At 30.6% G+C, this 27,130-nt stretch overlaps 1 protein-coding gene and 1 pseudogene across 1 annotated transcript; one reads left to right on the forward strand and one right to left on the reverse strand.

The window, feature by feature from the left end:
- Positions 1-11,563: 11,563 nt before the first annotated feature.
- Positions 11,564-16,842, reverse strand: LOC8283645 (annotated as a pseudogene).
- A 6,731-nt stretch (positions 16,843-23,573) lies between these two features.
- On the forward strand, positions 23,574-25,155 carry LOC107261433. The gene is made up of 3 exons (XM_015720564.1): positions 23,574-24,173; positions 24,279-24,388; positions 24,768-25,155. Exons 1-3 carry the CDS (start codon positions 23,574-23,576, stop codon positions 25,153-25,155), a joined length of 1,098 nt encoding a protein of 365 aa, XP_015576050.1.
- Positions 25,156-27,130: the final 1,975 nt, after the last annotated feature.

The following is a 27,130-nucleotide window of genomic DNA, read 5'->3' on the forward strand; positions in this document are numbered from 1 at the left end:
AGTATTTTTTTCTCTATATTTTTTTCTTTCAACTAATATTATCTGAAAATAGACTGAAATTTGAGTGAGGTATAAACACTCATTTTTACTATATTATTTATAAAAAAAATATATCATTAATGCTATAAAATATCTTAAATAACTGTATATAATTTGGACATATAAACTATTCTATTCTTTGTCTATTCTTTGAACCAAACATAATCGAGAAGTAGTATAAATTTTACAAGAACTTAAACTTAAACCATTGTCGTCTTTTTGAAAAGAAAAATTAGCCATTTTTGTTAATAGTCTGTTATAGACCGCTGGTCAAGTATGATGGTCTCTAATTGTTTTTATTAACATTGTTTTTCTATTAATTTCTATCTTATGGAGTTATTATTTAATTGTTGCTGTTAGTTTCATGCTATTGTTTTTTAGTAGTCATTATGTTCAATACCGTGGTACCTATGACTATACATACTTAAAATAAGGCCTAATCGCCTAAACAATCTAAACTTTAAGAAATTTTACTATCTTGACCAATTATTTAAAGATTATCAATTTAGCCACGATTTAACAAATTTAGTGGAATTTTAGCCTAATTGAGTTATTTGTCAAAATTAAGCAACACAAACAGTGACAGGAATACCAATAAGGAAATGAGAAATCCAAATTGATGAATCCTAACGACACATTATTCATATATATTACTTATTTTGAATTCTCATTTTCTAATTGCGTCCATTTTATCATTCATGTTGCTTAATTTTAACCAACAACTCAATTTGGCTAAATTACACTTAATTAATCAAATTATAGTTAAATTGAGAATTATTAAAGAATTGATTAAAATAGTAAATTACCGCAAAAATTTGAATTTTTTAAACTATTAGACTTTAAAATAATGGTTTTGGTCATAGAAAGAGATCATATGAAATATATTGAAATAGTTATAACAATGCATCATCGCTATTGATCCCAGTTAGAAGATGTTTAATTCAAAAGTTTGGTATAGCTGATTATTGTTTTTCATTGAACAACTATATCATCATTAGCTACTTTAGGGGAATGTGAGAGGATAGAGAATGCTGATTGTTTTGTACGGTTGACCTTGGTGGAATCAGAAGGGGACTTGGGATGCATTTTTACTCATTTTTACCTGCAGTTGGCATTTGTAGCCATTCCTTAGCATGCCTTTTGGACTCATCTTTCAATTTGCACCAAAAATCAAGATCTTTGGTTACCTAAGAAAATAGTGAGACGAACAGAAAATGATAGGAAACTATAAAATGAGCTGATGTTTTGCTCAATTATGTTTAATTGTGCAAGTAAGCTGTGTGGTGAAATAAAAGGGGGAACCATGGGGACAAAGGCCTCGTAAGAAGCATATTTAGCTGCCCAAAACATGGCTGGTTTGGTTGTTTCTCCTTGTAAATTTTATGTGGCTAACAAAGAAAATCACGTTCTAATGAGTACAATTTGTTGTTGCCTGGAATGTGACTCTGTTCCCTCCTCTGGACTGTTGACATATAAATCAGGAGCATAAAAAAATTTCCAGCCCCCTAAAACGTACCAGCTTTGGATTTCCTTTTATCCTTGCTATCTCATTCTGTATCTGTTTTTTCTACACTTCTAGTTATGCAATGGGTCACCATTTGCATGGACGGAATCTATGTCTTGATACTGGCATGCAAGGTGTGCAGAGTTTAGAATACTTGAGGTTTAGTCTTAGAAGGAATTGCTTCTGCAGGCATATTGAACGCCCAGAACTTTATATCTCTTAATTTGTTTGCGTTCATGTCAAAATATAGCATCCTCTCATCTTTCTACCACGGCCTTTATATGATTGTGAAGATGCAGACGTAGATGGAGAAACAGAATAGGGACCATGCTGCTATTTATGCAAGAAGTTGTCTCAACACGAGATGTTGGATTCATAATCACTTAGTTTTCTGCAAAAACATGATTATATCATTCAAACTGGGACATGCCCTCTTCAGGAGACACAAAGGATACTGATGGCCAAATCTTTTCCCGAATGATAGGTTTCATGCTTCTCTTCTTGATGCAAAACTAGGTAGTTGTTAGTTACAGGTATTGTCAACAGTTGAGCACTCATCCACTTTGCTTTGCTTTCCTACCCTATTTCTGTTGCTAACAAATTGTAAAAACCAAGTCCAGAATTGCTGTACCGACTACTAATGATCAAATATTTTTTGGGTTCCTGGGAGATGTAGTTCGCAGCGCAGACTTAACGTCCACAGGACAGTTACTAGAAAGAAGATGGAGAGGTAGCCTAAACAATGAGCAGAGCTAGGTGCTTATTCTTCTTTTGAAGAAATACAACTGGATAATGAACCACGTAGCATAGGAATATTAAGGAAGTTTAGTTGGTTGACAGAGAAGAGGAAATATGATTTCATTGCAATGACAGGCTAGAAACAACTCAAAACATTTAACAATTTTCATTTGGAAGATGCAATACGTTGATATTCTTTCACCCAAAATATTCGCACTCAAAAGTGCATCGTCTCTCTCCTTTTCCTCACCCTTCTCTTTTCTGCTCATTATATATGTACTTTTATTTTCTTTCCTTTCTCTATGCTTATTCAAAGTGCTGGACTTGTCCAAAATATATCATAAACCTATGCTGCTTTCTTGTCTAGCGCAATATTAGCCTTTGCATGTGAGGCTTAGGCGAATCTCTCTTGTATCAAATAAATGTCCGTTATAGGACATGAATAAATTTATTGATGAAAGCCTGTCAAGGAACTGCAGAATTATATTTGTTTTTGCTTGCTTCAAGTTGCAAGCAAACGTGTTCTTTGTTTGACATATGTATGCCCTCATGCAATCTGAAAGCACTCTTCTTTGATCATTTTGGTATGTGGCTAAGAAAGTCAAACTCATTATAATATTCAGATCTCTAGTCTCTACCAGAAATACTAATTTTTCAATTAGCAGACCTCACCCAGTCAGCAGTTCCTATATATGGACAGCTCAATGATACAGGAGAGAATAGTACAGACAAACAAAGATATCATCAGTCTATGCAGAAGGAATTCTAACGACGATGGAGTTGAGAGTCGCAGAAGGAAATAAGGCTTCCTCGAAGAGAGAAATCCGATCGTTAAGAGGTAAAAATCATCGCAGTCTGAGGAACAATTTACTGGAATCCATTGCACAAGTAAATGGTGGAAGTGTTGTTTCCCACAGGAATGAAGATGGGGTTGTGAGGATGAAGTTGCTTGTAAGAAAGCAAGATTTAAGGCAGATGCTGGAGCTGATAAAATCTGGTAAGAACAATTCTCACCAGGCATCGTTTTCGTTATCTTCATCGTCTTGTGTGGAACAAAGGTTAAATCTTTTGTGGAGAAAGCACCTTTCGAGAGCGAATGCTGTTAAGGAGAGCCGTCACGGATGTTGGGTTCCTGCACTTCAAAGCATTCCTGAGGAGCCTTGAGTTTCACTATATTTGTCAACATTCTGCTTGGAAAAAGAAAAGGAAAAAGAAAAGGAATCCTGATAGGTTAATGCAGATTTAGAAAATTCTTTTCGATGAACAAGATGTGCATCAATGGCGACCTTGAAAACTCATACTCTCTAAAAAACGATTGTGTTTTTTCTTTTATTTCATGGTTTTCATCAGTTCAGTTGGAATCACTCTTTAATCATACATCATCACTAGGAAGTTCTTGATTGTGAAAGCCTAAGAAGAAGAGGATTTTGATCATCATATTAGAGCAGGCATATTTGTAATCCAGCAGATTAGATACAATAAAAGTTTGACTAAAATCCAAACAAGTCCTCACTATCAAACTCAAGCTCCATTCAGTAAAAGAATCTCAAAATTTTATAAAATATAAAAACTCAAAACTTTAAACGAATTTAACCAAGTTTTGTGTTCGACTCAATTCATTTTAACATTATAAGTTTTAATTAAGAAAATGATTATTTAAAGCTCAAATAAATTCCATTTTAGGTTTAAAAAGACATTTAATTATCCATAATAATATTTAATAATAGAAATGATAAATACTACTTTAATATAATATATAATAAATAATATAGTTAAAATTACAAAATAAAATGGATACTCTACTAAGTTTGTTAACCGATCAAATTTAGTATGTAATACTCAAAGCTCAGCTCAACACATTGCAATTATTGAACCAGAGAATCGAATTGGTTTAGTTTGCAGCTGAAATCAGTTCACTCATTAATAGATCGTCAATATATACATACACTTAGATTATGGTGGTACATGTTTTTATTCTTTGGCAAAATGTATTTTTAAGCTGTTGAATTTTTTAGTTTTATTTTACTGAATCCTTTAACTTTTATTTTATTTTATTGAACCATTGTACTTTTATTTTTATTTATATTGAAAATTTAATAATTTTTAATTAAAATAAAAATAAAAGTATAAGGGTTCAATAAAACAAATAAAAGTCTCGTGCAATATGTATAAGAAGTCTTTAATAAAATCAACAATAAAATAACAAAGATTCAATAAAACAAATTAAGATTCTAAATATTTAATGTGATAAAACTAAAAAATTCAAAGATTTAATAATGAGTTTTGCCTTATTCTTTTCATGTTATTGATCTAAGACATATTATTGATCTTATATCTTACTTGGATGGATAACACAGTGATCCAATCTAACAAGCCGACCCGAGTTTTTACTAGCTTGGATTTGATTTATTTATTAGGATTCTTTACAAGAATATTCATTTTTATAACAATAAATACTATTTTTATCTAAAAAAAGAATTTGCAACAATATGTTTTTTTTTTAGAAATTAAATTTATAAAAACATGCTCAAGTTAAATAATACAAAAATTAACTAAACATCAACTATATCAAAGTTTAAAAATAATCATACATCAACTAAATATCAATCAAAGATTAACAAAAAATATCCAGTTACAGAAAGAGAATATTAGAAAAAAAAAAAAAAATTGGAGATGATTTTTAATAAATAAGAAAATCAATTAAACATAAACCACATCCATCCTAACATCAACCAAATATGAATAAAAAATCATTCAAAAATTCTACAACACAGAAAACACTTAATTTGAATTTCTTTTTTTCTTGTTTCTACACCGTAATTTTGGGATTATTTATCTTTTTTCTCCATAAAGAAAAAAAATACCGGTCAACTTGTAATTGCAACGTATTATTTTATAATAATCTACATTTTATTTTATTTAAATAATATCTTTTAGAGATAATTCAGTAATTTATTATTTTTAAAATTATTAAATATTTGGAGGCATTTTTGGACACGTTAATTTGTTTTCATCAATTTGATTTGAATTATTATATTTTATTATATTATATTATATTTTTATTTAAAATTTTAACTAATAGATAAATATTAATTAGTTTAATTTTTAAAATTTATAAGAAAAATCTTGACACCCAAGTATCATAAACTATTTTTCAACAACTAAGATATAAATTAATCATTTATCACCTCGAAGTAAAGTTTTATATTAATATCTTAAAATCAAGAGTACGGTAGCAAATATCTTACTAAGGGAGGTCAACAAAAACTTTTCATCATGACAAATATCACAATAGGTCCCTCACACTCTTTCTCATTGACACCAACCGCCGTCTCTCTCTTTTTCTTCACCGTCTGGCTACTGTTTGATGCTAAACCCCTTCCGGGTGACCTTCTCAACGTTGCTAGTCTCCCATAAAATGGCGGAATAAGGAGAAAAGAATTTGCCACTGCTAATTAGTTTAATATCTCAGGTAGTTGTCGGATCCTTTCTCCGATCTAGCACCGAAAATGGATCGTTTGACCTTAAAAACCCCAGCTTAAATTGTCACATATAGAAATTAGTAGGTGAAAATGAGCTTGAAAATTTGCTCTTTCTTAAAAAAAAAAAAGTAACAATAGTAAAAGAAAAAAAGTAAAAATATAGTAAAATGAATATTGGAGTATTTTTGCAAAATTTCTTTAAAAAGGACATATGAATTGTAAATTCCTTTATTTATTATCATCAAGTTTGAGCCCGGTCTACTAAATTTTTTATGTCTTACTAGTCTAAATGAGCTTTAACCGAGTCTAAACAAGATTAATGACTATAAATTAAAAACTAAATTATTCATCAATTCATTAAGAAATATTATATTAATAAGTATAATAAATAAAATAAAATCTATATTTAAATCAAGCTATTAATATTTTAATTTATGAGTTGGCTCATAACTCTACAAATGATAATAAGCCAAGACTCTTCTAGTTTGAACTCGGCTCATTTATTAATTGAATTTCATTAAATTAGTTTAAACAAGTTCTTATTAGTTCAAACTCTAAACAATTTGTGAGTGCAATCCTACACTCATATATCAAGAATACATTGAAATTTTTTCAAAATTATTAATATTATGATTCCTCAACTCATTTTTCAACTCATTTTTCTCGGAAGTGATTTTACCATGTAAAATTCTCTTCCTTCCCCGAAGTAAACTAAGGATTGAAGGGTAGACTCTCAATCTATATAATGGAAAATGGAAGCTGTTGTACAATATCAAATATCTCCTATTACACTTCACCTTTAGCTCAAGTGGTAAGAGTGCTTGAAAGGTCTTGAGTTCGTATTAGGTGAATTTTCGCCTTTATAGCGAATAAAAGAAAATAACTACATCCTATTATGCAGTTCATGGCCTGTTGACTCTCCTATAAATTAAAAGAAAAAAGTGTCTCTAATTTTTATGTGATGTATATTGTAAGCTTGTATATATGACTTGTAACTAGGGGGTGTAAAATGATTCGAACTGTTCGAGCTTAATTCGGATTAGACTTATTTTTTGTCTTGTTGAAGCTCATTAAAAAAAAGCTCATTGAAAAAATATAACAATTTGAGTTTGATTTTATTTTTAAGCTCATTAAGAATTTGAACCGAGCTTGAGAAGACAAAAGCTCGCTCGGTATATTCATAAGTTTTAGGTTCGTTATAGATAATATATTATCTATAATATAATGGAGATTTTGCATTTAACTAGGAAACATTTTTTATACACTCACATTCAAATATAAATTTGTAAATTTTTTTTATAAACTAAAGTTTAAAAAAAACAAATGGCATGCAATAATCTTCTTTTGGGGCTTTTTATTTATTTATTTTAAATATAGCAAAATACTCTTATTTAGTTCTTTAAATGCATTTTTCATCATTTTGAGTTTATTATTTTGTAGCTTTTTTATATTAATTTTATTATTAAGAAAATATATATTTTTAATTTTATTTATATAATAAAATTAAAAAATATTAATATTTTAAACAATTCGAGTTTGACTCTGGCTTGGCTCGTTTTTTAACTCGTTTGAACTTGTTCAAAATATCTCGAATTTAAACATATCTCTTGATCACTAATATTCTTTTACCGAGCTAAAATTGAGTAATGACGTGCTCGGATCGACTCAGTTTGTTTTTACTTCTATTTATAACAAAGACATTGCTAAGCATTTTAGAAGGATTTATTCAATGCGAGATCAAGCGAATGTGAGGCATGAGATAAAATTTTAGAAATCTAATTAGTGTGATTTTGCGATCGTTAATTGAGCTGTGAAAAAATATATTAATGCATATTACTATTTTGCTAATGCATTTATGTAAATTACTTATAGAAAATTTATAATCAAAACATTATATAATAAGGAGCTGTTATTAATATATACATAAGCACGACATCTCTATATATACATGTATATTTTTGAAGGCATGACCCTGGATATATTGCATTCCACTTCCAACATGTCTTGTATTTTCATGCTCATTGAGGCTTCTTTAGTAATGAAAATAGAAATTAATAATGTTCATAAAATAAAAATAAAAAGAAATAAAAAATAGGTTAGACTTTGGAATAACAGTATTATTATCTCTTTCTCTTTTCTTTTTTGGATGTTCTAAATTAAATTTGTTAAAGATATTAATTCTTTTTTAAACCTAGTTAAATATATTAATTAAATTGAACTTCTTTGAGAGTGTTCTACTCCATGATAAATGTGAGTGGATGAATATATTGATTTTAAACAAAAGTTTAGGATGCTCCTAAATTATTTTCCTAAAATATAGAGATGGATTTTATGCATTAAGCGAATGGAAAATGTTGGGGAAAAGGAAAAGAGGGGAAGGAAAATGAGATGGATAATGATGGAGGCCTTTCTTGTTCGGAGAAAATAAAGATTAGTATTTTCTTTTTTAGGAGTTTTATGGTCTTCTATTATGGAAGTGTTAAATTCTCTTTTTATAAGAGTTTTATAATCCTCCATTACATTACTTATGATTTTTTCTCTATGTGAGTTATGAAGATAAAAAAGAGATTCAATCCAACATTTAAACAATCAAGTTTGTCAAAAGAAATTTATAAAGTTAATATGGAAAGTGTCACCAAATGTAGCGTTTTTCGAATGGCGATATTGTCACACCTTATTTTGTTAAGATTGTGAAGATTGCAGCTTAGCTCATAACTCATGGTCATTGTTTGGTTACAACTGTATTTGTTTTAGCTCAGGCTCTAATATTCTTCTTAAGTCGGTTATTTATCCTAGAGTTTGTTAGGAGTTAGTAACAGCTAGCTGATGTGTCAAGTAGAGATTGGTTAGTCTGTTTTTTTGGCCTTGTATATATACGTAGGCAGTTATACAACATGCTTTTTAGATAAATATACATAGAAACTTTTCACATCCTTGCTCTCGTTCAAAAATCATATCCAAATACTTTTTATTTAATTTAGAGACATTTTAGTCATAACAAAATCAGGTCATCAAGTAACAATATTTAACCAACAATTATATAAATTCTTTACATTTAATCTTATATTTATTATATTAAAACTTTTACTTTATTTTTTTATCATTTTATTATTGTTTTTAGAGTTCTTATTTTTTAACTCTCTTAATAAGTTATAAATATCTTTGAAAATAATCATTATTAAAAGTAGAAATAAGTTTATAAAATATTTTTAATTAAAATAGAACATAATTGCTTTATTCTAATTAAAACACATTAACTTAAACACTCGATTGAGGACTTCAGAAATTATTATTTCATATCATGAATCATATTGAAAAATAAAAAATATATATTTATAATAAAACTTTTAAAAGGATAATATAAGATCTATGCATATATATATTTTACTAGATAAAATAAATATAATTCATATATATTTTTAATATCAAATAAATAATTTAAGTAAATAAAATTTTTTAAAAAACAAACTAAAAAGTTATGTTCTCTATTAGAAAAAAGAAATAGAAAATATTATAATTTAGTTATGATGAGCAAGATCTATCGGTCTAATAATTTTTTGTTATTTTATTGATGTATAAGATTGTCTTTTTATATATTTAAATGAAGTTTTCTAGATTAGCCCTATCAAAATAGAGATTGGCAATAATACCATGACTGTTCTTTCCACAAAATTATAATTTACTATCCTGTCAATTTAATTATAATTTACTGTCCTGTCAATAAAATTGACAATAGTTAGAAATAAATTTCTTTATTTATATTTCTTGATATTTAATATTTATTTTTATCTTACGTATCAAAATATACTTATTAAATCTCATAAATAGAATATCTAGATTTCTTTTTTATAAAAAAATTTATTCTCTAAGAGAGATGAGGAATAAGTATTTAATTTCCATTGATTGGGAATCACATTCCAATTTTATAGTAATCTTTGATTAACTAAATACCAACAATAAGAAGTATTAATTTCCATTTCAATTTTCATTATTACTCTATTTCTTTCACCAACCAAACGACATTTTAGTGCTAAAGTCGATAGAAAAAATATTTTTTTATTGAAGATTTCTTATTATTATTATCAGATGGTGCAACAACAAAAAACAAAAGACCTAAGTTAAAGAGGCAACATTTTGAGTTGCAGATAGAGAAATTGTTAAAGAAGCCGGACCTCAGAGAGATGCATGATGGATGTGAATTATAGCAAGGAAATTCTTATCCTTATATGTTAAATAAATACTAATTCAGGCCATGATTATATATATATATACCTGATAAGAGTTTTGGTACAAAGAAGAGAATGATTAGAATGACAGGTTTGAGACAGCTCTGCCATTGACATCTTATGCATTAATTTTGGAACAACCAATTCAATAACAGCAGCAATTATGATTGAAAGTGCTCATTTAGCTCTTACCCACCATAAATATATATACTATAGTTGTCAAAGAATGTTGAACAATCAAATTAAAAGCCTGCCTTATCCAACATAAATTATATAGGTGGTACCCTCTTCTAGATTGTTTTATGTTCCAGCGCAATTGCTGGTTCTGCATGTGAGGGGTCGATGTTGTTCAAATTAGCCAATGGAAGCCTTTTCCCAGTACTGCACAAATCAATCAATGGAATGTTTCTTTAGTCGCTTGAGTTGGCTGGTAAAACTACTACTTTATTTGGCACATGAGAAACATCATTTGGTGAATAAGAATTAGTCTTTGTTTCTTTAGGCGATAAAGGGTCAAGTTTGGCCCCTGAACAATTTGCCAAGATTCAATTCGCCCCAAAATTAGTTTCTTGTTCCAATTATATAAAGATTTTTTTGTTAATGGTTGATTAGTCTCAATCCGATTACAAAATGTGTCGAATCGGAATATGTTTTACTAGCATAAAACTCATGAAATTAAAAGTTCATATTCATAATTTGATAATCAAAAACACCATCTGAATTTAACGAAATAAATTAAAGGGACATCAATTGAAATTCTCCTCCTCAAAGTCACTATTGCTAACAAAATTAATCCAAACACCATTTCAATTTGACGAAATAATTCAAAGGGACATTAGTCGAAATTCTCCTCCTCAAAGTTACTATTACCGATAAAATAAATCCAAACACCACTTGAATTTGATGAAATAATTTAAAGGGACCAACTGTTAGTAGAAATTCTCCTCCTCAAAATCACTATTGGCGACAAAATTAAGGGACGATGTTGCTAACTTCAGGAAGGTAAAGTCACAATGAGTCATTTGGGTCCGAGGTCAACTATGGCAATCACCAAAGGGGAAGCAACGACTTGAAGTTTTAGACTAAAGAATTTTGAGGCTAATCGACCGTAAATAAAATAGTTTGATGCAATCAGATCAAAAGGCTAATATTGGGAGAATTGGACCTTGAGAAATAGTTCAGGGGCCAAACTGACCCTTTAACCATTCTTTACGTAGTATGTTTGTTAACATCCATATAGGAATCGAGTGACTTGTATGAAATAAAAAATAATTCTGGACAACTAAACTAAAGCTAGCCTAAAGATTCATTTGGTAATTTATTTCTAGAAAAGTCAGAAAAAACCCTTTTCACATTTGGAATTATAAAATATTTGTCCAAGAATCTCTAACGATTGCTATATATACGAGGATGAATTATGCAAAAGCTGAGGATATAGGCAATTTCAAGCACTCATTGGCTAAAAGAGACTGCAGTATTAATAGCTAAGTCATTTCTGGTGGGTATATCAGATGAGTTTTAAGAGCAATCTGTTGAACTCAATGGCACAAGTAAATGGAGGAGGTGTTATTGAATCCAATGTAGATGGAGTTGTGAGGATTAAGCTACTAGTAAGCAAGCAAGATTTAAGGCAACTGCAGGAGCTGATGAGGTTGACAAGAAGCAAAAATAACACTAACTGCCAATTAAACTCGTCACTGTCAGTAGAAGAGTGCTTGAATCTTTTACGGAGAAAGCATCTCTCCAGAACCAATGCAATGAAAGGGAGCCGCCGCCGTCGACATTCTTGGAGTCCTGCACTTCATAGTATCCCAGAAGAATTTGAACCTTAATTATACTTCTATCTTCCATTGTGAATGTGTCTGTTACTATTGCATTAGTTTCTTTCCGATAGTTCAATTCTTGATATCATTCATATTCTAGTGAACAAATAGACTTGTAAGCTTGAGGGAGAATTTTGGATTACTTACAGTATTAATATACTCTGTACTGTAATAAAAGAATTTGATAACAATCAACCTTTCAAGGGAATCAATCATCAAAAGTTATAATGCAAGTAAAAGAAGATCAATAGAAAATCGAATCGTGAAACTCCAAAATGAATAAGCAATCCCCAAAAATGAATATGCAATATCATCAGCTTCTCAGCAAAGCATCTCTGTGGTATTTACCTCCTTTGCTGTGGAACAAGAATGTAATAGTATTTTCTTTCTCTGTTAACAACTTCCTGTGCATCTTAGACCCCCAACCTAACACATCAGCTTTAATCAATAGATAATTACGGATTTGTCCTGTCACGACAATATGTGCTTCCACACTTGCATTTGAAGGCTTTAATCGGGTGAAACTTATCATCAAATGCAATACCGTAATCCTGCAAATGCAATACATGAGTGAACTTGCTAAATTGCAACTAGAAAACGCCCTAAGTAATGCCATCTCTTTAGAGCATGAATATTATAATAGGTAGAGAGAAGAATTACCCATGTCAATATCCTTAGTCGTGAAAAAAGCAAGCTGCATGAGAAGAAAAGAAACAAAATTGATTCTACTGAGGAAGAATGGAAGAAAGACGAAACAAAAAGATATGCTTGAAATTCCTAAAATAACATACATGATAATAGTGATGATCCGGTGACTCTACTTCCACAGGAATCTCAATCAAATTAGGATCATGACATCTGGTGAAAATAAAGCATTATATTAGATATAAAAGCCTAAAGCAACATGACCACATTATATACTCTGCATGACAGAGAAAAGTAACAGCAACATAAACAATCTGATTTCTGATTTCTGATTTCTGAAAATGGTAAAAAGAATGAAGAGATTTGATATTATGTTGCCATGTTACAACTGGCTAAAGCTCTTAAGACTTAAGGGCACCTCATACTTTATGTCATCCAAACAACCATAACATGTTCTAGAATTACTTTTTCTGTAAAATGGAAATAAAAACATAAATCTGTATCGTGAACAGTATTTCTGATGTATAAAATTTGCATAAGCATGTAATCATAATGAACAACTATTTTCTTCTTCTATTTCTTTGTTAGATACCTAACCACTCTAGTTTATCATTAGCAAAGAACTGAATAATCATCAAGGAGAACATCTTAATGATTATATCCCACATTGACTAGAAGTCAAGGGAGCTTAAGCCTCGTATGGCCAAGTACATTGGTTTAGTTTAGGCCGGCTCTAGGCATAGGTCACGAAAGCCTATGTCTAAGTCTAGCCCCAAAACTTTTTTTTCCTTAGAAGATAAGTTTTTTTCTTAGGCACTCTTTTTCAGCCTTCTTCTTGCTTAGGGCTTCTTATAGGGAAAATGGGTCTTTTTAGGACCTTTCTTGCCTAGAGCCCATATTTTGTTGGACCGCCCTAGTAGAATTTTCATAAAGAAGAAATCATTAACTAATTAGAGTCGAAGTAAAAGAATACCTTATAAGGGCAGACCATGACCCGTCCAATAAAGAAATGGAACATATCTCCATTTCTAAACAAGAAAGTTCAGTTTGTAACTAGTAAGAGTTCATCTTTAGTTTCTAGTGCTCAGACTATTTCATTTTCCTTTATAACTATATCAATTGATCATAGAAAAAGAAAAGGAATATATATTCCTGAAAACTAAATATGGCCAAGCCTGAAAGTTTATATAAAACTCAATTCATAAAAGTATAAAAGAAAAGAAACTGAGTTGGCTTGTATTATACATGAGAATTACAATCTCTGAATTTTCCTTGCAAAATATATGGAGGGGGCAGAGGGAAGAGTAGGAATTTATGGAAGTACCTGTGGTTGACAAATCTGGCAACATTTCCAAACTCTGTTGCATCCAAACAAAGGGCTTCTTCATCTTTCAGAATCTGCTCAGAACCCCAATCTGCATCCAGTAGCACTGGGTCCGTATGTTTCTCTTGCTTAGTAGCCCTTTCCTTGTTTCTCTCATAAAGTTCTTGATTGGTCACAATTTCCCCTACGTATTCACAAACAAAAGTGCCTTTCTTCAAGGCATTGACAGATCGAACACCCCAACCTTTTCCTTCAGGTGTCGCAAATACCTACACCATTTTTACAAAAGAAAAAAGTGAAGAACCAAAAAAGTGTGACAGAGAGAAGAACATTAGTGGCTAAGTAATGCACAGATTTATAAAACGAGTAACTTAAGATTTCAACTTTGACATATGTGCTGAAAGTAACAGCATTGTCAATGAAAAAGAATTGTTCTAACCTGCAAAGCCACTTGTATGCCATGTTGAACAACACGATTTCTGCACTTCCTACTGCACCCACATTTACTCCAGCACTCCTTTATAAATTTCCTCATTAAATGACCCTTGCATGGTTTTATTCTCCTGCTCTTTTTCCTATTCAGGTCATTCTGCATTGGACAGATTTCACAATAATAGAAGTATTTTCTTTCAGGTTCACGACTCATAGCAATGCATTCATCCAAAAATTCTTCCTTCACTAGTCCCTGTCTTGTATAAGCAAATTCCCCTCGAGTTTCCCCAGCACATGCACAAGGCAAGGCTGAGGATAGACAATCTCCATAACATTGTGCACAGAAATTATTTTCTGATATACGAGCAAGTGATAAATCAACATGAGCATCTTTATGAACCATGTTCTTTTTTATGTACAAAAAATTTGGCAACTCCAGAGCACCATATTCATTCACCAAGGGAAATTGCATTTTCTCTTCTCCTCGAGATACATCTTTGAGATAAATGGGGTATTTCTTTTGAGAAACAGCCTCCACAGTGGGCAAGTTTGACGATTGTAGATTTTCTAATACCTCCACTTTAATCACCTTCATACTTTTGTCATTGGCACCCTTTTAACACAAAAGGCAAACGAGATTAAGGAAAGAAAAGAAAATAAGGAATCAATACAATGAAGACTACTCAAGCCATCAGGATGCAAGAGACCTAAAACTTGGTACCACCTGAAAAATGTCTGGACAATGGACTATTTTATTTAACTGGCTTAGATTTGGTGAAGCTTTGCATTGGATATCATCATTGGAACCAAGATCTTTTCCAACAGATTTCTTCAATGAATCAAAATCTTGGTGTAAAGGTCCATTTCTGGAATCAGTATCAAACTCCAAGAAGCACTCACAGATCCTTTTCATCAGTTTCACCAAGGAGAAACCAGGTATGGGAATTCTATATGTTCTGCAGTATTCATCTTCCACCACTCTGAGAACTTCATTCAAATTTTGATTTCGGAAAGAAGGGTTTCCAGAAGAATTACAATTCAGGGAAATCTTCACCTCTTCATTGGCGGATGAAGCAATATCAAACTGTGATGAATTGGGAATCCCATATATTCTGTCTTCCAAATCTGAAGGTCTGAATTCTTGGAAATCTGAGTCATCCTTACCATCAGCATGGTTTTCTTTTAGAGAACTATTTTCAGGTGACAGACCTGGAGAAGTCGCTGAAAACATAAACAGAAGGATGATAGACCAAATCAGCAGGCAGGATAATACAGGCTGTTTTAGATTTAGACTTGTAATCACATGTAGGATTGCAGTCGCATGAAGATGAACATTAACCAAAAACAAATAAATATTTCACAACATCCAGATATACATAATTCAGCTGCTAGCCAGCTTGTGATGTGTATCAAAAGCACAGTGATTACTGGTGACAAGTTCTACACATAGACATCTATCATCCAATTACATACCGTATCCGGATCCCTGGAGGAGCACTTTGGAAGCAGTCATATTCTTCAACATTTTAAATAAATACAATAATAAACTGAAACGATTTCAATCCAGGGAAACAGCCTCCTTAAATTTCAGTAAAGACATTCATTGTGCTAGAAAAGCGTAGGAGAACAAAATGAAAAAGCAAAAAATTTTACAGTTCATATGACTAAAATAAAAACAATTTGATATGATCAATGGAAACTCATAATATTTTTTGAAGAATTTATAACTTGTCATACCATGAGGATTGAAAACAGCAAAAGGCTCAACACAACTGGGAAGTTGTTCGGGAAATGGTTGAAAATCGCCATTTTCTAGAGAGATAAAATCATCAATTCTCACTGCATCACCTCCATTCTCAATATTTAACCTTGTTGTTCCTGTTGCAGTTCTTTTGTTAGGAAACTTACTGACACCAGCATTGTCATACCAGTCTCTGAAACGCCGCTGCAATGCAATAACATCATCAAATTCATCATCAGAATAACACACATTAGCAATGGAAATTCAAAACCAATGAATGCATCAAATTGCAAATTAATATAACTTTTTCTTTTTAACCATTTTCTTTTCTTTACCCAGTTAAGTTTTATAAAGTAAATAGGGGTGAGATTTTATGCGTAAAGTTAACTATAAAATATTTGAGATGAATGAATAGTAAGTGAAGATTTTAAAGCTAAACCCACCACTTTGGTGGGTGGAAATTTGAAGAGTTTCCAAAGTTGTTTTGAAAACCCTAATTCTAGTTGCTAGTCTCTCTCAATATCCTATAAAAACGTTGAAAAACTATTAAAAAAGAAAAGAACAAGAGATTTTGACATTGGCAAACCCATTAATATAGCAAAATAAATATATATATATAAAAAAAAAAAAAAAAAAAACACTAGAGAGTAAAAAAAGATTGCACCTTTGATGACGGATTATCCTTCATTACATTATATGAAACTACAAACTTCTTTCTTCTTCTGCAATCATTTCCAAGCCTTCACTTATTTAGTTATTTATTTATCTTTTCCGGCAATTGTTAATTCGTTATTGATTAAGGACGGTCAAGCTCATCGCCTGAAAAATTGCAAAACATTAGAGGTCTACTCGGTCTTCCCTCACTGGCTTACTTCTAACCTAAGTTTTCTTGGGAATTGATTTGGTATCGTATAACACCAGTGTCACAATTATTTTTATTTTTATTTACAATAACAATAATAAAAATAATTATTTTTAATATTAATATTATTTAAAAATTACTAGAATTAAAATTAAATCAATTATAAAATATCTTTTATTCAAAAAAATATGCAAAGTACTTTTCTCTTTCAATTATTTTATTTTAAATTTTTACTGCATTATGATAGTATATATAAAAATGATAAGTATTTTTGAATTTAAAAGGAAACAAAAAGAATTAGTTAATTAAAATATATGTCCTATATATTTAATTCATTAAAAATTAAAAAAAAAACTAAAAATCTATGATATAATTTTTTTCACCAACGGACTTAAATTTAAAAATAATTTTATATTAAGAGATTTTTAATGAATTATCAATATTTGATGGAATCAAATCCAACAACACAAATGATCCCAAATAAAACTCTTACAGTTGAATCATAAAAGTTAATTAGATAAAAATAATTATTTTTTAATTATATGGATTAAGTTACTTTATACCATATTTTTATTGATTTTAATTAACTTTTATTATTCAATTATTACAAATAAATGTCATAACCTATTATAACCTATCATAATAGAATTTCATCTAACATTCTTGAAGTGGTACCGTCTTGTTTTCAATAAATATTTTATATTAAAATTTAATATTTATTTTATTTAATATTTCTTATACATGTAATAATATAAATACCATAATAAATACAATAAGTGATTAAATTAATTTTGAAAATATAATTTATATGAATTAATAATTTAATTTAGAATTATTTGATGAATATATGTAAATTAAATGCTTCATTAATATATTATTTTTATAGGACCTATCAATGGACAATATTCATAAAATTGACCAAGTGGATATCTTCTATTTTTAAACAAATATTTGATTGTATTAATGAAAAGAAAAGAATTAAAAATAAAATACATTAAAATATATTAATTTTTTGGTTTAATTTAATAAACATAATTAATTTAATGAATAGAAATGAATTATTTTTGAAAAAAATGACTATTTATCTATTATTATTATTTTGAGTTAAATCTAATTCTTTTAACCAGTTGTTCAAATTACAGGTTATTTAAGTAAATAAAATTGAATGGTTGAGATTTAAAATAAGTAATTCAACTACTAAAACTTAACATGACGCCGGTGTCACATGACACCAAATAATAATCCAATTTTCTTAGGGTCTATAAATAGACCAGCGACACATGGCTTACAACTGAGTATTAAATAATAGTGACAATAATAAATATAAATATATTAAAAATTAATTACAAATATATTATTATTATTTTAATAATAAATAATAATATAAAAATTATTAAAATTTTATCGTATAAAATTATTTATTATATTTATAAAATAATAATAATTTAAAATATTTTGAATGCTTTTTAAAATATCTATTAGTTAATTTATTAATTATATATAAAATTAACAATAAAAATTCTTAAGATTTTATTAATAGACATTTAAAATATGTTTATTTTTAAAATTAAAAATCACTATAACGAAAAATAATTTATTTATTCAATATAATAAAAATATTATTAAAATATTATTTTTAAAATTTAAAATTATTATTTAATTAAAAATAATTTATTAACTAATATATTAATTATATAATAAAAATAATAAGTAGATATTAGCATAATGTCTATGGATCATATTATCCTTAAAAAGTTGATAATTTAGGTCTTTTTCTCTTCGAAATGAAACTTCATTTAATAGAAAAGTTATTGATAGTGTGCATTTTATGCATACTAATTATCATATTTTTTTGGTTATTATTGAATATTTATGCTTAATTGTGGATCTTAATTGTGACTATTGATTTTCATGATAGACAGAATGTTTTGATGCAACATGAAGCTGAAAGGATGATATTTGATGAGTTTTCATAGAGATTGATGCTTTGGAGAGTTTTGGATAAAAGGGAGAAAAGATGGCAGAAGATCCCTTCAGTTAGAGCGTGCCCACGGTGTAATCCAGAAATCCGAATTTATGGAAAGAGGCTTAAAGTGACATTATTTGCCATGTGGCTTTTTAATTTATTTTTGGAAATGTTTATTTACTAAAAACCCCTTACTACTTAAGTTTATTTTAAGAATGAATGATTCCTCCTTTAGACACATCATCTAATATTTCATATGGGGCAAGTTTTCCTATAAAAAGAAAGAGATGAGAAGATAGAGATAGTTTTTAGGTTTTAGAAAGAAGGAGGCAGCAAACCAGTTTTCTTCTTCCTCTCATCCATTGTTTTAGTTTTCCTCTTTGCTTTATTTTCTAATATAACAATTATGTGTGGCTGAACTCTTTCTTTCCAACTCAAGGTTAATTAAGGTTTGAATTCATATGGGTTATGAGATTTAATTGTTCTTCATTATTTTCTCAAATGTATTAATATTCATGTATTTTCTATGTCTATTAGGAATTCTATTTTTGTTGATTGTGTAAAAAGGCCTATTACCCAATTATCAAGATAGTCTATGCCAAATTAGAATATTAAATTCGTAATTGTTTAATTATTCTAATGATTAGTGGTAGAATAACATACCCATGTTATGTGGATGCATGATCTAGTCTAAATGAATTCATCTTATGTATTTGTTGGCTAGGATTGGGTTTCTCTAGATTGCATTGCTATTGGTAAATTAAATCTTGAAAGCTTTTCTAGGGTTGTTTATTCAATAAGAGAATTAATGGCTTCCATTGATTAGCGAAAATTAAGGAGAAATTAGGTTGTTAGAGCTTAACAACTATAGCCAATTCATTAATGGATTTGGAAATTATATTTGCATCAATGATTCAATGAATTAAAGCTGAGATTATACCTTGGGTTGAGTTTTCTCATATTGATTTATCTTCTCAAATTTTATTATTGCTTCTAATTGATTTCTAGTTTAATTTGTTTTGATTCCAAATTTAAAACCCCCTAATTTTATTTGAATTTTGTTAAAGAAATAAATCTTACCAATCTCATGGATTCGATCCTACTTGTCACTATTTACAATGGGTATCGAATCCAACAAAAATAAGATCATACTCTTCTAATAAAAAAAACTTGTAAATAGTGACAAGTAGGATCGAATCCATAGAGATTGGTAAGATTTATTTCTTTAACAAAATTCAAATAAAATTAGGGGGGGTTTTAAATTTGGAATCAAAACAAATTAAACTAGAAATCAATTAGAAGCAATAATAAAATTTGAGAAGATAAATCAATATGAGAAAACTCCAACCCAAGGTATAATCTCAGTTTTAATTCATTGAATTGATCATTGATGCAAATATAATTTCCCAATCCATTAATGAATTGGCTATAGTTGTTGAGAAGCTTTAACAACCTAATTTCTCCTTAATTTTTCATTAATCAATGGAAGCCATTTGATTAATTCTCTTATTGAATAAACAACCCTAGAAAAGCTTCCAAGATTTAATTTACCAATAGCAATGCAATCTAGAGAAACCCAATCCTAGCTAACAAATACATAAGATGAATTCATTTAAACTAGATCATGCATCCACATAACATGGGTATGTTATTCTACTACTAATCATTAGAATAATTAAATAATTACGAATTTAATATTCTAATTTGGCATAGACTATCTTGATAATTGGGTAATAGGCTTTTTTACACAATCAACAAAAATAGAATTCCTAATAGACATAGAAGATACATGAATATTAATACATTTGAGAAAATAATGAAGAACAATTAAATCTCACAACCCATATGAATTCAAACCTTAATTAACCTTGAGTTGGAAAGAAAGAGTTTGGCCACATATAATTGTTATAGAAAATAAAGCAAAGAAGAAAACTAAAACAATGGATGAGAGGAAGAAGAAAACTGGTTTGCTGCCCCCTTCTCTCTAAAACCTAAAAACTATCCCTATCTTCTCATCTCTTTCTTTTTATAAGAAAACTTGCCCCCTAAGAAATATTAGATGATGTGTCTAAAGGAGGAAGCATTCATTCCTAAAATAACCTTAAGTAGTGAGGGGTTTTTAGTAAATAAATATTCCCAAAAATAAATTAAAAAGCCACATGGCAAATAATGTCACTTTAAGCCTCTTTCCATAAATTCGGATTTCTGGATTACGCCGTGGGCACGTTCTAACTGAAGGAATCTTCTGCCATCTTTTCTTCCTTTTATCCAAAACTCTCTAAAGCATCAATCTCTATGAAAACTCATCAAATATCATCTTTTTAGCTTCATGTTGCATCAAAACGTTCCGTCTATCATGAAAATCAATAATCACAATTAAGATCCATAATTAAGCATAAATACTCAATAATAACAAAGAAAATATGATAATTAGTATGCATAAAATGCACACTATTAGTTACACGAGTATAAATTCAGATAAATTAGTCTATTGGTATCAAATTTTTGGATTCAATATCCAATTGGTACCAATATTTTAATATGTTTTTTTAGTATCAATACTTTGATTTTTTGTTTCAATTTAGAGTATCTAACACTTTTTAAGTCTATTTTTATTGATGTGACCATTGAAAATGAAATATTCTTAATTAGTTTATCGTATTAGTAATGTCAACTCACTAATAATTTATCCTATAAAGTATACAAGATCTACCTTTAAATGAATAGTTTTAAAAATATTTAAAAAGATGGATTCCACATGCTTAGTAAGATAAGTTATTAGTGAATTGACATTGCTAATACGACGAATCAATTAAGAATTTTAATTTTCAAAGGGCATATCAGTAAAAATAGGCCAAAAAAATTGGATACCTTAAATTGAAATAGAAATAGAAGTACAGGTATCGAAAAGAAAAAATTAAAATATTGATACCAATTGAATATAAAGTCCAAAGATTTAGTACTGACAAAGCCTTTAGCCCTAAAAATTTAAACAACCAATCTATTTGGCTGCAATATTTGAGCTAAAATGCTCAAAGGAAAGGTCTTTTCTAGCCATTTCATGGGGTGTCCAATTTGAGGGTAATTAGCCCAGCTGGCATCAATCCTTGGCACTATATATCAATTTGATACTAAGACTTTAATTTGAATCGATTTGATGACAAACGTATGTAAAACTATTTCAATTTAGTACCAACGGTCACATTCCGACAACCGATGCTGACGTGGCATGCTGAGTAGAAATTTTTCGGGTGTTTTGCCCACTCAGTGTGTGCCACGTCAATTAATGACGCTGAGCGAGCAAAATCCCAAATTCCCCCAATTTTTCCTAATTTTCCCTAATTAATCCCTAATTCTATTTCCCTCTCCCCTCTTTTCTTCCCCGCTCCCCTCTCTTCTTTCCCGTAACTCCTGTTACCCCCATTGTCACAACATTCTCGCATTCGAAAATCTCTCCTTCTTTCTTAGTTCATTGTCGATTGTTTCACATTGCAGAGTGCGTTTTACATTAATCGCATCGCACAATGTCTCTTGAATGGAGGCGAAGGGAAGAAAGAGAAAGGCAGCACGTGTACTATAAGTCATATAACTTGCATTTTGTAACTTGTGCTCTGTATGTAATGGTAACTTCAGTTAAAATAATGGTAACTTGCATTTTGTTCTTGTGCTCCGTATGTTGCATGTTGATGGTTGTGCTTGGATTTTGGTAACTTGCAAAGGATGATCTTCTGTTATGTGTTTTATTATGGTGTTTGGTGTTTGGTGTTTTGAAACCCTTTTCCTTATTGATTTTCATTGTATTGAGTGACTGTAATATAGAGAATGGCATTGATTTTTTTTATCCATTTTACCATATGCAGTGCCTCATACAAAGTACTTCAGTATAGAATGGCATTGTTTTTGGGGTAGATGGTAGGGGTAGGCCAGAAATTAGAGATGTTGGGAGCATAGATTTTTGTTCTGCTGATATGATGTCAAGATTAGAGATAGATGCAATGGCCAGAGAATTGGATCTGGTACCTGCATCATTTTCTATATTTTGGAAGCATCCAAAGAAAAGTGACACATATGGTTTGAGAAATTTAGATAATGACAGTGATAGTATTGAGATGTCTTTAAGTGTTGATGAGTCAAGAGTGATTCATGTTTATACTAGGGATAAGGTAAATATACAACAAGATAATTTAGAACCAACTGAGAATGTTGTGCATGTTGATAATATTGAATCATCTAAGGAAGTGAGAATGCTAAATAGTGATGGCACTAGCTTAGAAGAGGTACAAATTAAACAGGATGGTCATGGGGATGATGATAATGAGGAGTTTGAAAGTGAGGCTGATGAGGAGGACCCTGAATTTATTGATTCTGATTATGACTTGCATGATGAATATGATGATGATTTATTTGAAAAAATTGTTGATATGGAGTTAGAAAGGAATAGAACAAGGGTTAATGAAGAATTAATTGGAGGTGAGGGTTCAGATGAGACTGTTTATACACCAAATGATGAGCTTAGGTCATGCTCTTCATCTGATGAAAGTGATATTGATTCGAGGAAGACAAAATGACCAATTTTTAATTAGGAGACAGATATGGCCAATTCTAATTTGAAGATAGGCATGTTGTTTAGTACTTTTAGGCAGTTTAAAGATGCAGTGAAGAACTACTCAATAAGGAGCAGAAATCAAGTAATTTTTGGTCCAAATACAAAAATAAAATGTAAAGCAAAGTGCAAAAAGGGATGTGGATTTTTTTATTTGGGCTTACTTAAAGACATATGATAAGAACACTATGCAAATCAAGTCTGCAAAGTTTGATCACAGTTGCACTAAAGAGCACTATAACAGACATGTTAATGCTAAGTACATTGCCATGAAGTATGTGGAAAGGTTTAGGGTTGATCCAAGTTGGGCAATTCAATGTATTATTCAAACTGTTAAGGAGGATATGGCAGTTGATGTGTCTAGGCTAAAGGCTTGGAGAGCTAGGAACATTGCTCTGAAGTTCATTGATGGTGATGAAAGAGAGCAATTGGGTAGACTGCATGATTATAAACTTGAGTTACTAAGGAGTAATCCTGGGTCCACAACTGTGCTACATTTGGAGGAACAAGTATTCAAGGGTTTATATGTCTGTTTTGCTACCCTAAAGGATGGATTCAAGTATTGCAGACCTTTAATATCAATTGATGGTTGCTGGTTGAAGGGAATTTATGGTGGGCAGCTACTAACAGCTGTGGCAATTGATGCCAACAACTGTATTTATCCAGTTGCTTGGGCAGTTGTTCAAAAGGAGAACAAGGATAACTGGAAATGGTTCCTAAACCTACTAGCAGCTGACTTGGAACTCAACAACAGTCACCACTGGACCTTTGTGAGTGACAGACAGAAGGTACAAGCTTCTAATCCTTTTATTTTAATATTTTTTTAGTATTTATGTGAACTATTATATGTTGGAGTTGTTAATTGTAATTTATTATTTTTTATGCTTAATTAGGGTTTAATTCCTGCAATTGAAGAGATGCTTCCCAATGCAGAACACAAATTTTATGTTAGACATGTCCACAATAATTTCAAGAAAAATTTTAATACATTAGGACTAAAAGAGTTAGTTTGGGGGGCTGCTAGGGCTAGTTATGTGCAAATTTTTCAGAAAATCCTGGATAAAATTGCAGAAATTTTTACAGGAGGACATAACTACATGAACAATATATCCCCCTACCATTGGTCTTGGTCACATTTTAGGACAACCCCTAAATGTGACATGTTATTAAACAATCTTTGTGAATGTTTTAATAGCTTCATTCTAGAGTCAAGGACTAAGGGAGTTATAATAATGAATGAGATCATTAGGACAAAGTTAATGAAAAGAATTCATAAAAAGAGAGATGCTATGAAAAGAAATGCAGTCAATATTGTCCTAAGATTATAGCTAAGTTGGAGAAGTCTAAAGAATTCTGCTGGATGTTCAAAACTGAGTGGTCAGGGGGGATAGATTTCAGGTGGTTGGTCCTGGAGGGCAGTTTGTGGTTGACATTAAGGACAAAACATGTACTTGTAGGAGGTTTGATTTAACTGGCATACCATGCTGCCATGCAATGTGTGCAATCTGGTATAAGCATGATAATCTTGAGAATTATCTAGATGATTATTACAAGGTCAGTACTTATTTAAAAACATACAGCCACTTGCTAAACCCTACTACTAGCTATGAATTTTGGCCAAGAGCCACAGCACCACCTGTGCTACCTCCTGCTCCAGTTCAACCAAAACAGAGAGGCAGATCTATTACAAAGAGGAGATTAAAAGAAGATGAGATGACAGCTCTACTACAAAAGGGCAAAGTAAGCAAAAAAGGCTCAGTGATGACTTGAACTATTTGTGGAGCTAAAAGCCATAATAAGAGATACCATGGTCATGGCAAATCTAGATCAAAACAGCCTAGGATGAAAAAATTACAAGTAAGGGTAATTTCAATTCAAGCTTTTGTATATTAAGTTTCTTTAAAACATAATGAACACTATTATTTTTGAGTTTTAATATGAACACAATTAAGAAGAAGGGCAAGGGCAAGACAATAAAGAACAAGGGCAAGACAGTGAAGAACAAGGGCAACAAGCCATTTCTGCCTCCTAGATCTGCATCTCTTTCAACAGCATCAAAGAAAGCTTCTGGATCTAATCCTACTCCAAATGAAAGTTTGGGAAAGGGGAAAGATAAGGTGCAAGCAACAACTCAGAAGACTAAGAGGAAAGGAAATGTTGAGACTGCAACCTCAAACAAGAAGAAGCCTTGGATGCCTGCTGGTCTTGGAGACAACAGCAAGCCTTAACTAGGCATTATGATTGTTTAATACATTAGGAACTTGTTTATGTGTACGAACTTTTATTTTTTGCTTTTAGGACTAAAGATGCTTTTGTGGTCCATAAGACAGATTTCACATGCTTGTTTATTGTGCTTAGTGTCAACACTGTTTTTTGATCAGGACCACAAAATCATTTAATTATTTTGTCATGTTCTTGTGTTCCAGACTTAATACAAGTTGCTATTTTGTAATTACTTAAAGTGCACTACTTAATAATTTTGCAATACCATCACTTCAACATTTGTAATTTAAGAATTATTTACATATATAAATAGAAATAAATGTTTCTTTTATTGATTTAATAGCAGGTTCTACAATAAGAAATAGGTGCTACAACTGTGAAAGAGGTGCTTAAATTACAAACTACCAACACTAACAATACCTCTCCTATACACAAACATTTAACAAAAGGTGCTACAACACCAACACTAACAATTCAGTCGGTATACACAAACAGCTTTTTGCTAACTCCATAAGACAGATTTTTGCTAACTCCTCTGTCGTTGTCTCCAGTTGAGGCTTTTAGTTTAATGAAAGTATACAACCACAAAACAACTTCAACCAAAGTATACATCCTTCTTCAGCTGCAAAACAGAACTATACCAACTTCAACTCTATAACCACAAAACCAAATATTCATCACACATTCAGAACAGAAGAAAACGCAAATTGATAGAAATGAACAGCAGAAGAACATCCTTTGCAATTAACATACAGAACGAAAGAACAAAATAGAACTTACCAATACTTTAACTGAAGCTAAATTGGCACACTTTGTTAAGGCTACTGACGAAGCTAAGCAGGTGGAGAATCAAAATAAATATTAAGCTTAAATAAAATTTATCTTTTATTTGTTGGGTGAGGATACAAAGGGGAATCGAAAAGTTGTTGCAGGGCAAATTTTTCATTGAAAGAGTGGAAACGAGGTTGGGTTATGGAGGTTAAAAGGTCAAGATGCAATAAGCTGCAATTACTCATAGTTTAGTCTTTGCTTTAGTGCAGAGCCAAGAAGAAATGTGAAAAAATGGTGTTTTGTTATACAAAGAAAATATCTACAGAATGCACCTTATCTTTATACGGGGAAGAGGTATGGGGAAGAAGAGAGGGGAATAGGAGAGGAGAGGGGAGAGGGAAATAGAATTAGGGATTAATTAGGGAAAATTGGGGGAAATTAGGGGAATTGGGGATTTTGCCCGCTAAGCATCATTAATTGACGTGGCACACGCTGAGCGGGCAAAACACCCGGAAAATTCCTACTCAGCATGCCACGTCAGCATCGGCTGTCGGAATTTGACCGTTGGTACTAAATTGAAATAGTTTTACGTACGTTTGTCATCAAATCGATTCAAACTAAAGTCTTGGTATCAAATTGATATATAGTGCTAAGAATTGGTACCAGCTGGGCTAATTACCCCCAATTTGAAGTTCTACAAAAAAAAAAACATGAATTTCAAACTAACAAAAAAAACCAACTAGAAGAGCAA

The sequence above is a fragment of the Ricinus communis genome, chromosome 8 (genome assembly GCF_019578655.1).
Source record: "Ricinus communis isolate WT05 ecotype wild-type chromosome 8, ASM1957865v1, whole genome shotgun sequence".
NCBI lineage: Eukaryota > Viridiplantae > Streptophyta > Magnoliopsida > Malpighiales > Euphorbiaceae > Ricinus > Ricinus communis.

Excerpts from the sequence above, each read along its gene's own strand:
- LOC107261433 (XM_015720564.1), top strand. The coding sequence starts at position 23,574 with ATGCAAATCAAGTCTGCAAAGTTTGATCACAGTTGCACTAAAGAGCAC. Across the intron at positions 24,174-24,278 it reads TTGTGAGTGACAGACAGAAG|GGTTTAATTCCTGCAATTGA; the intron begins GTACAAGCTTCT and ends ATGCTTAATTAG. Across the intron at positions 24,389-24,767 it reads AATACATTAGGACTAAAAGA|GGGGGATAGATTTCAGGTGG; the intron begins GTTAGTTTGGGG and ends CTGAGTGGTCAG.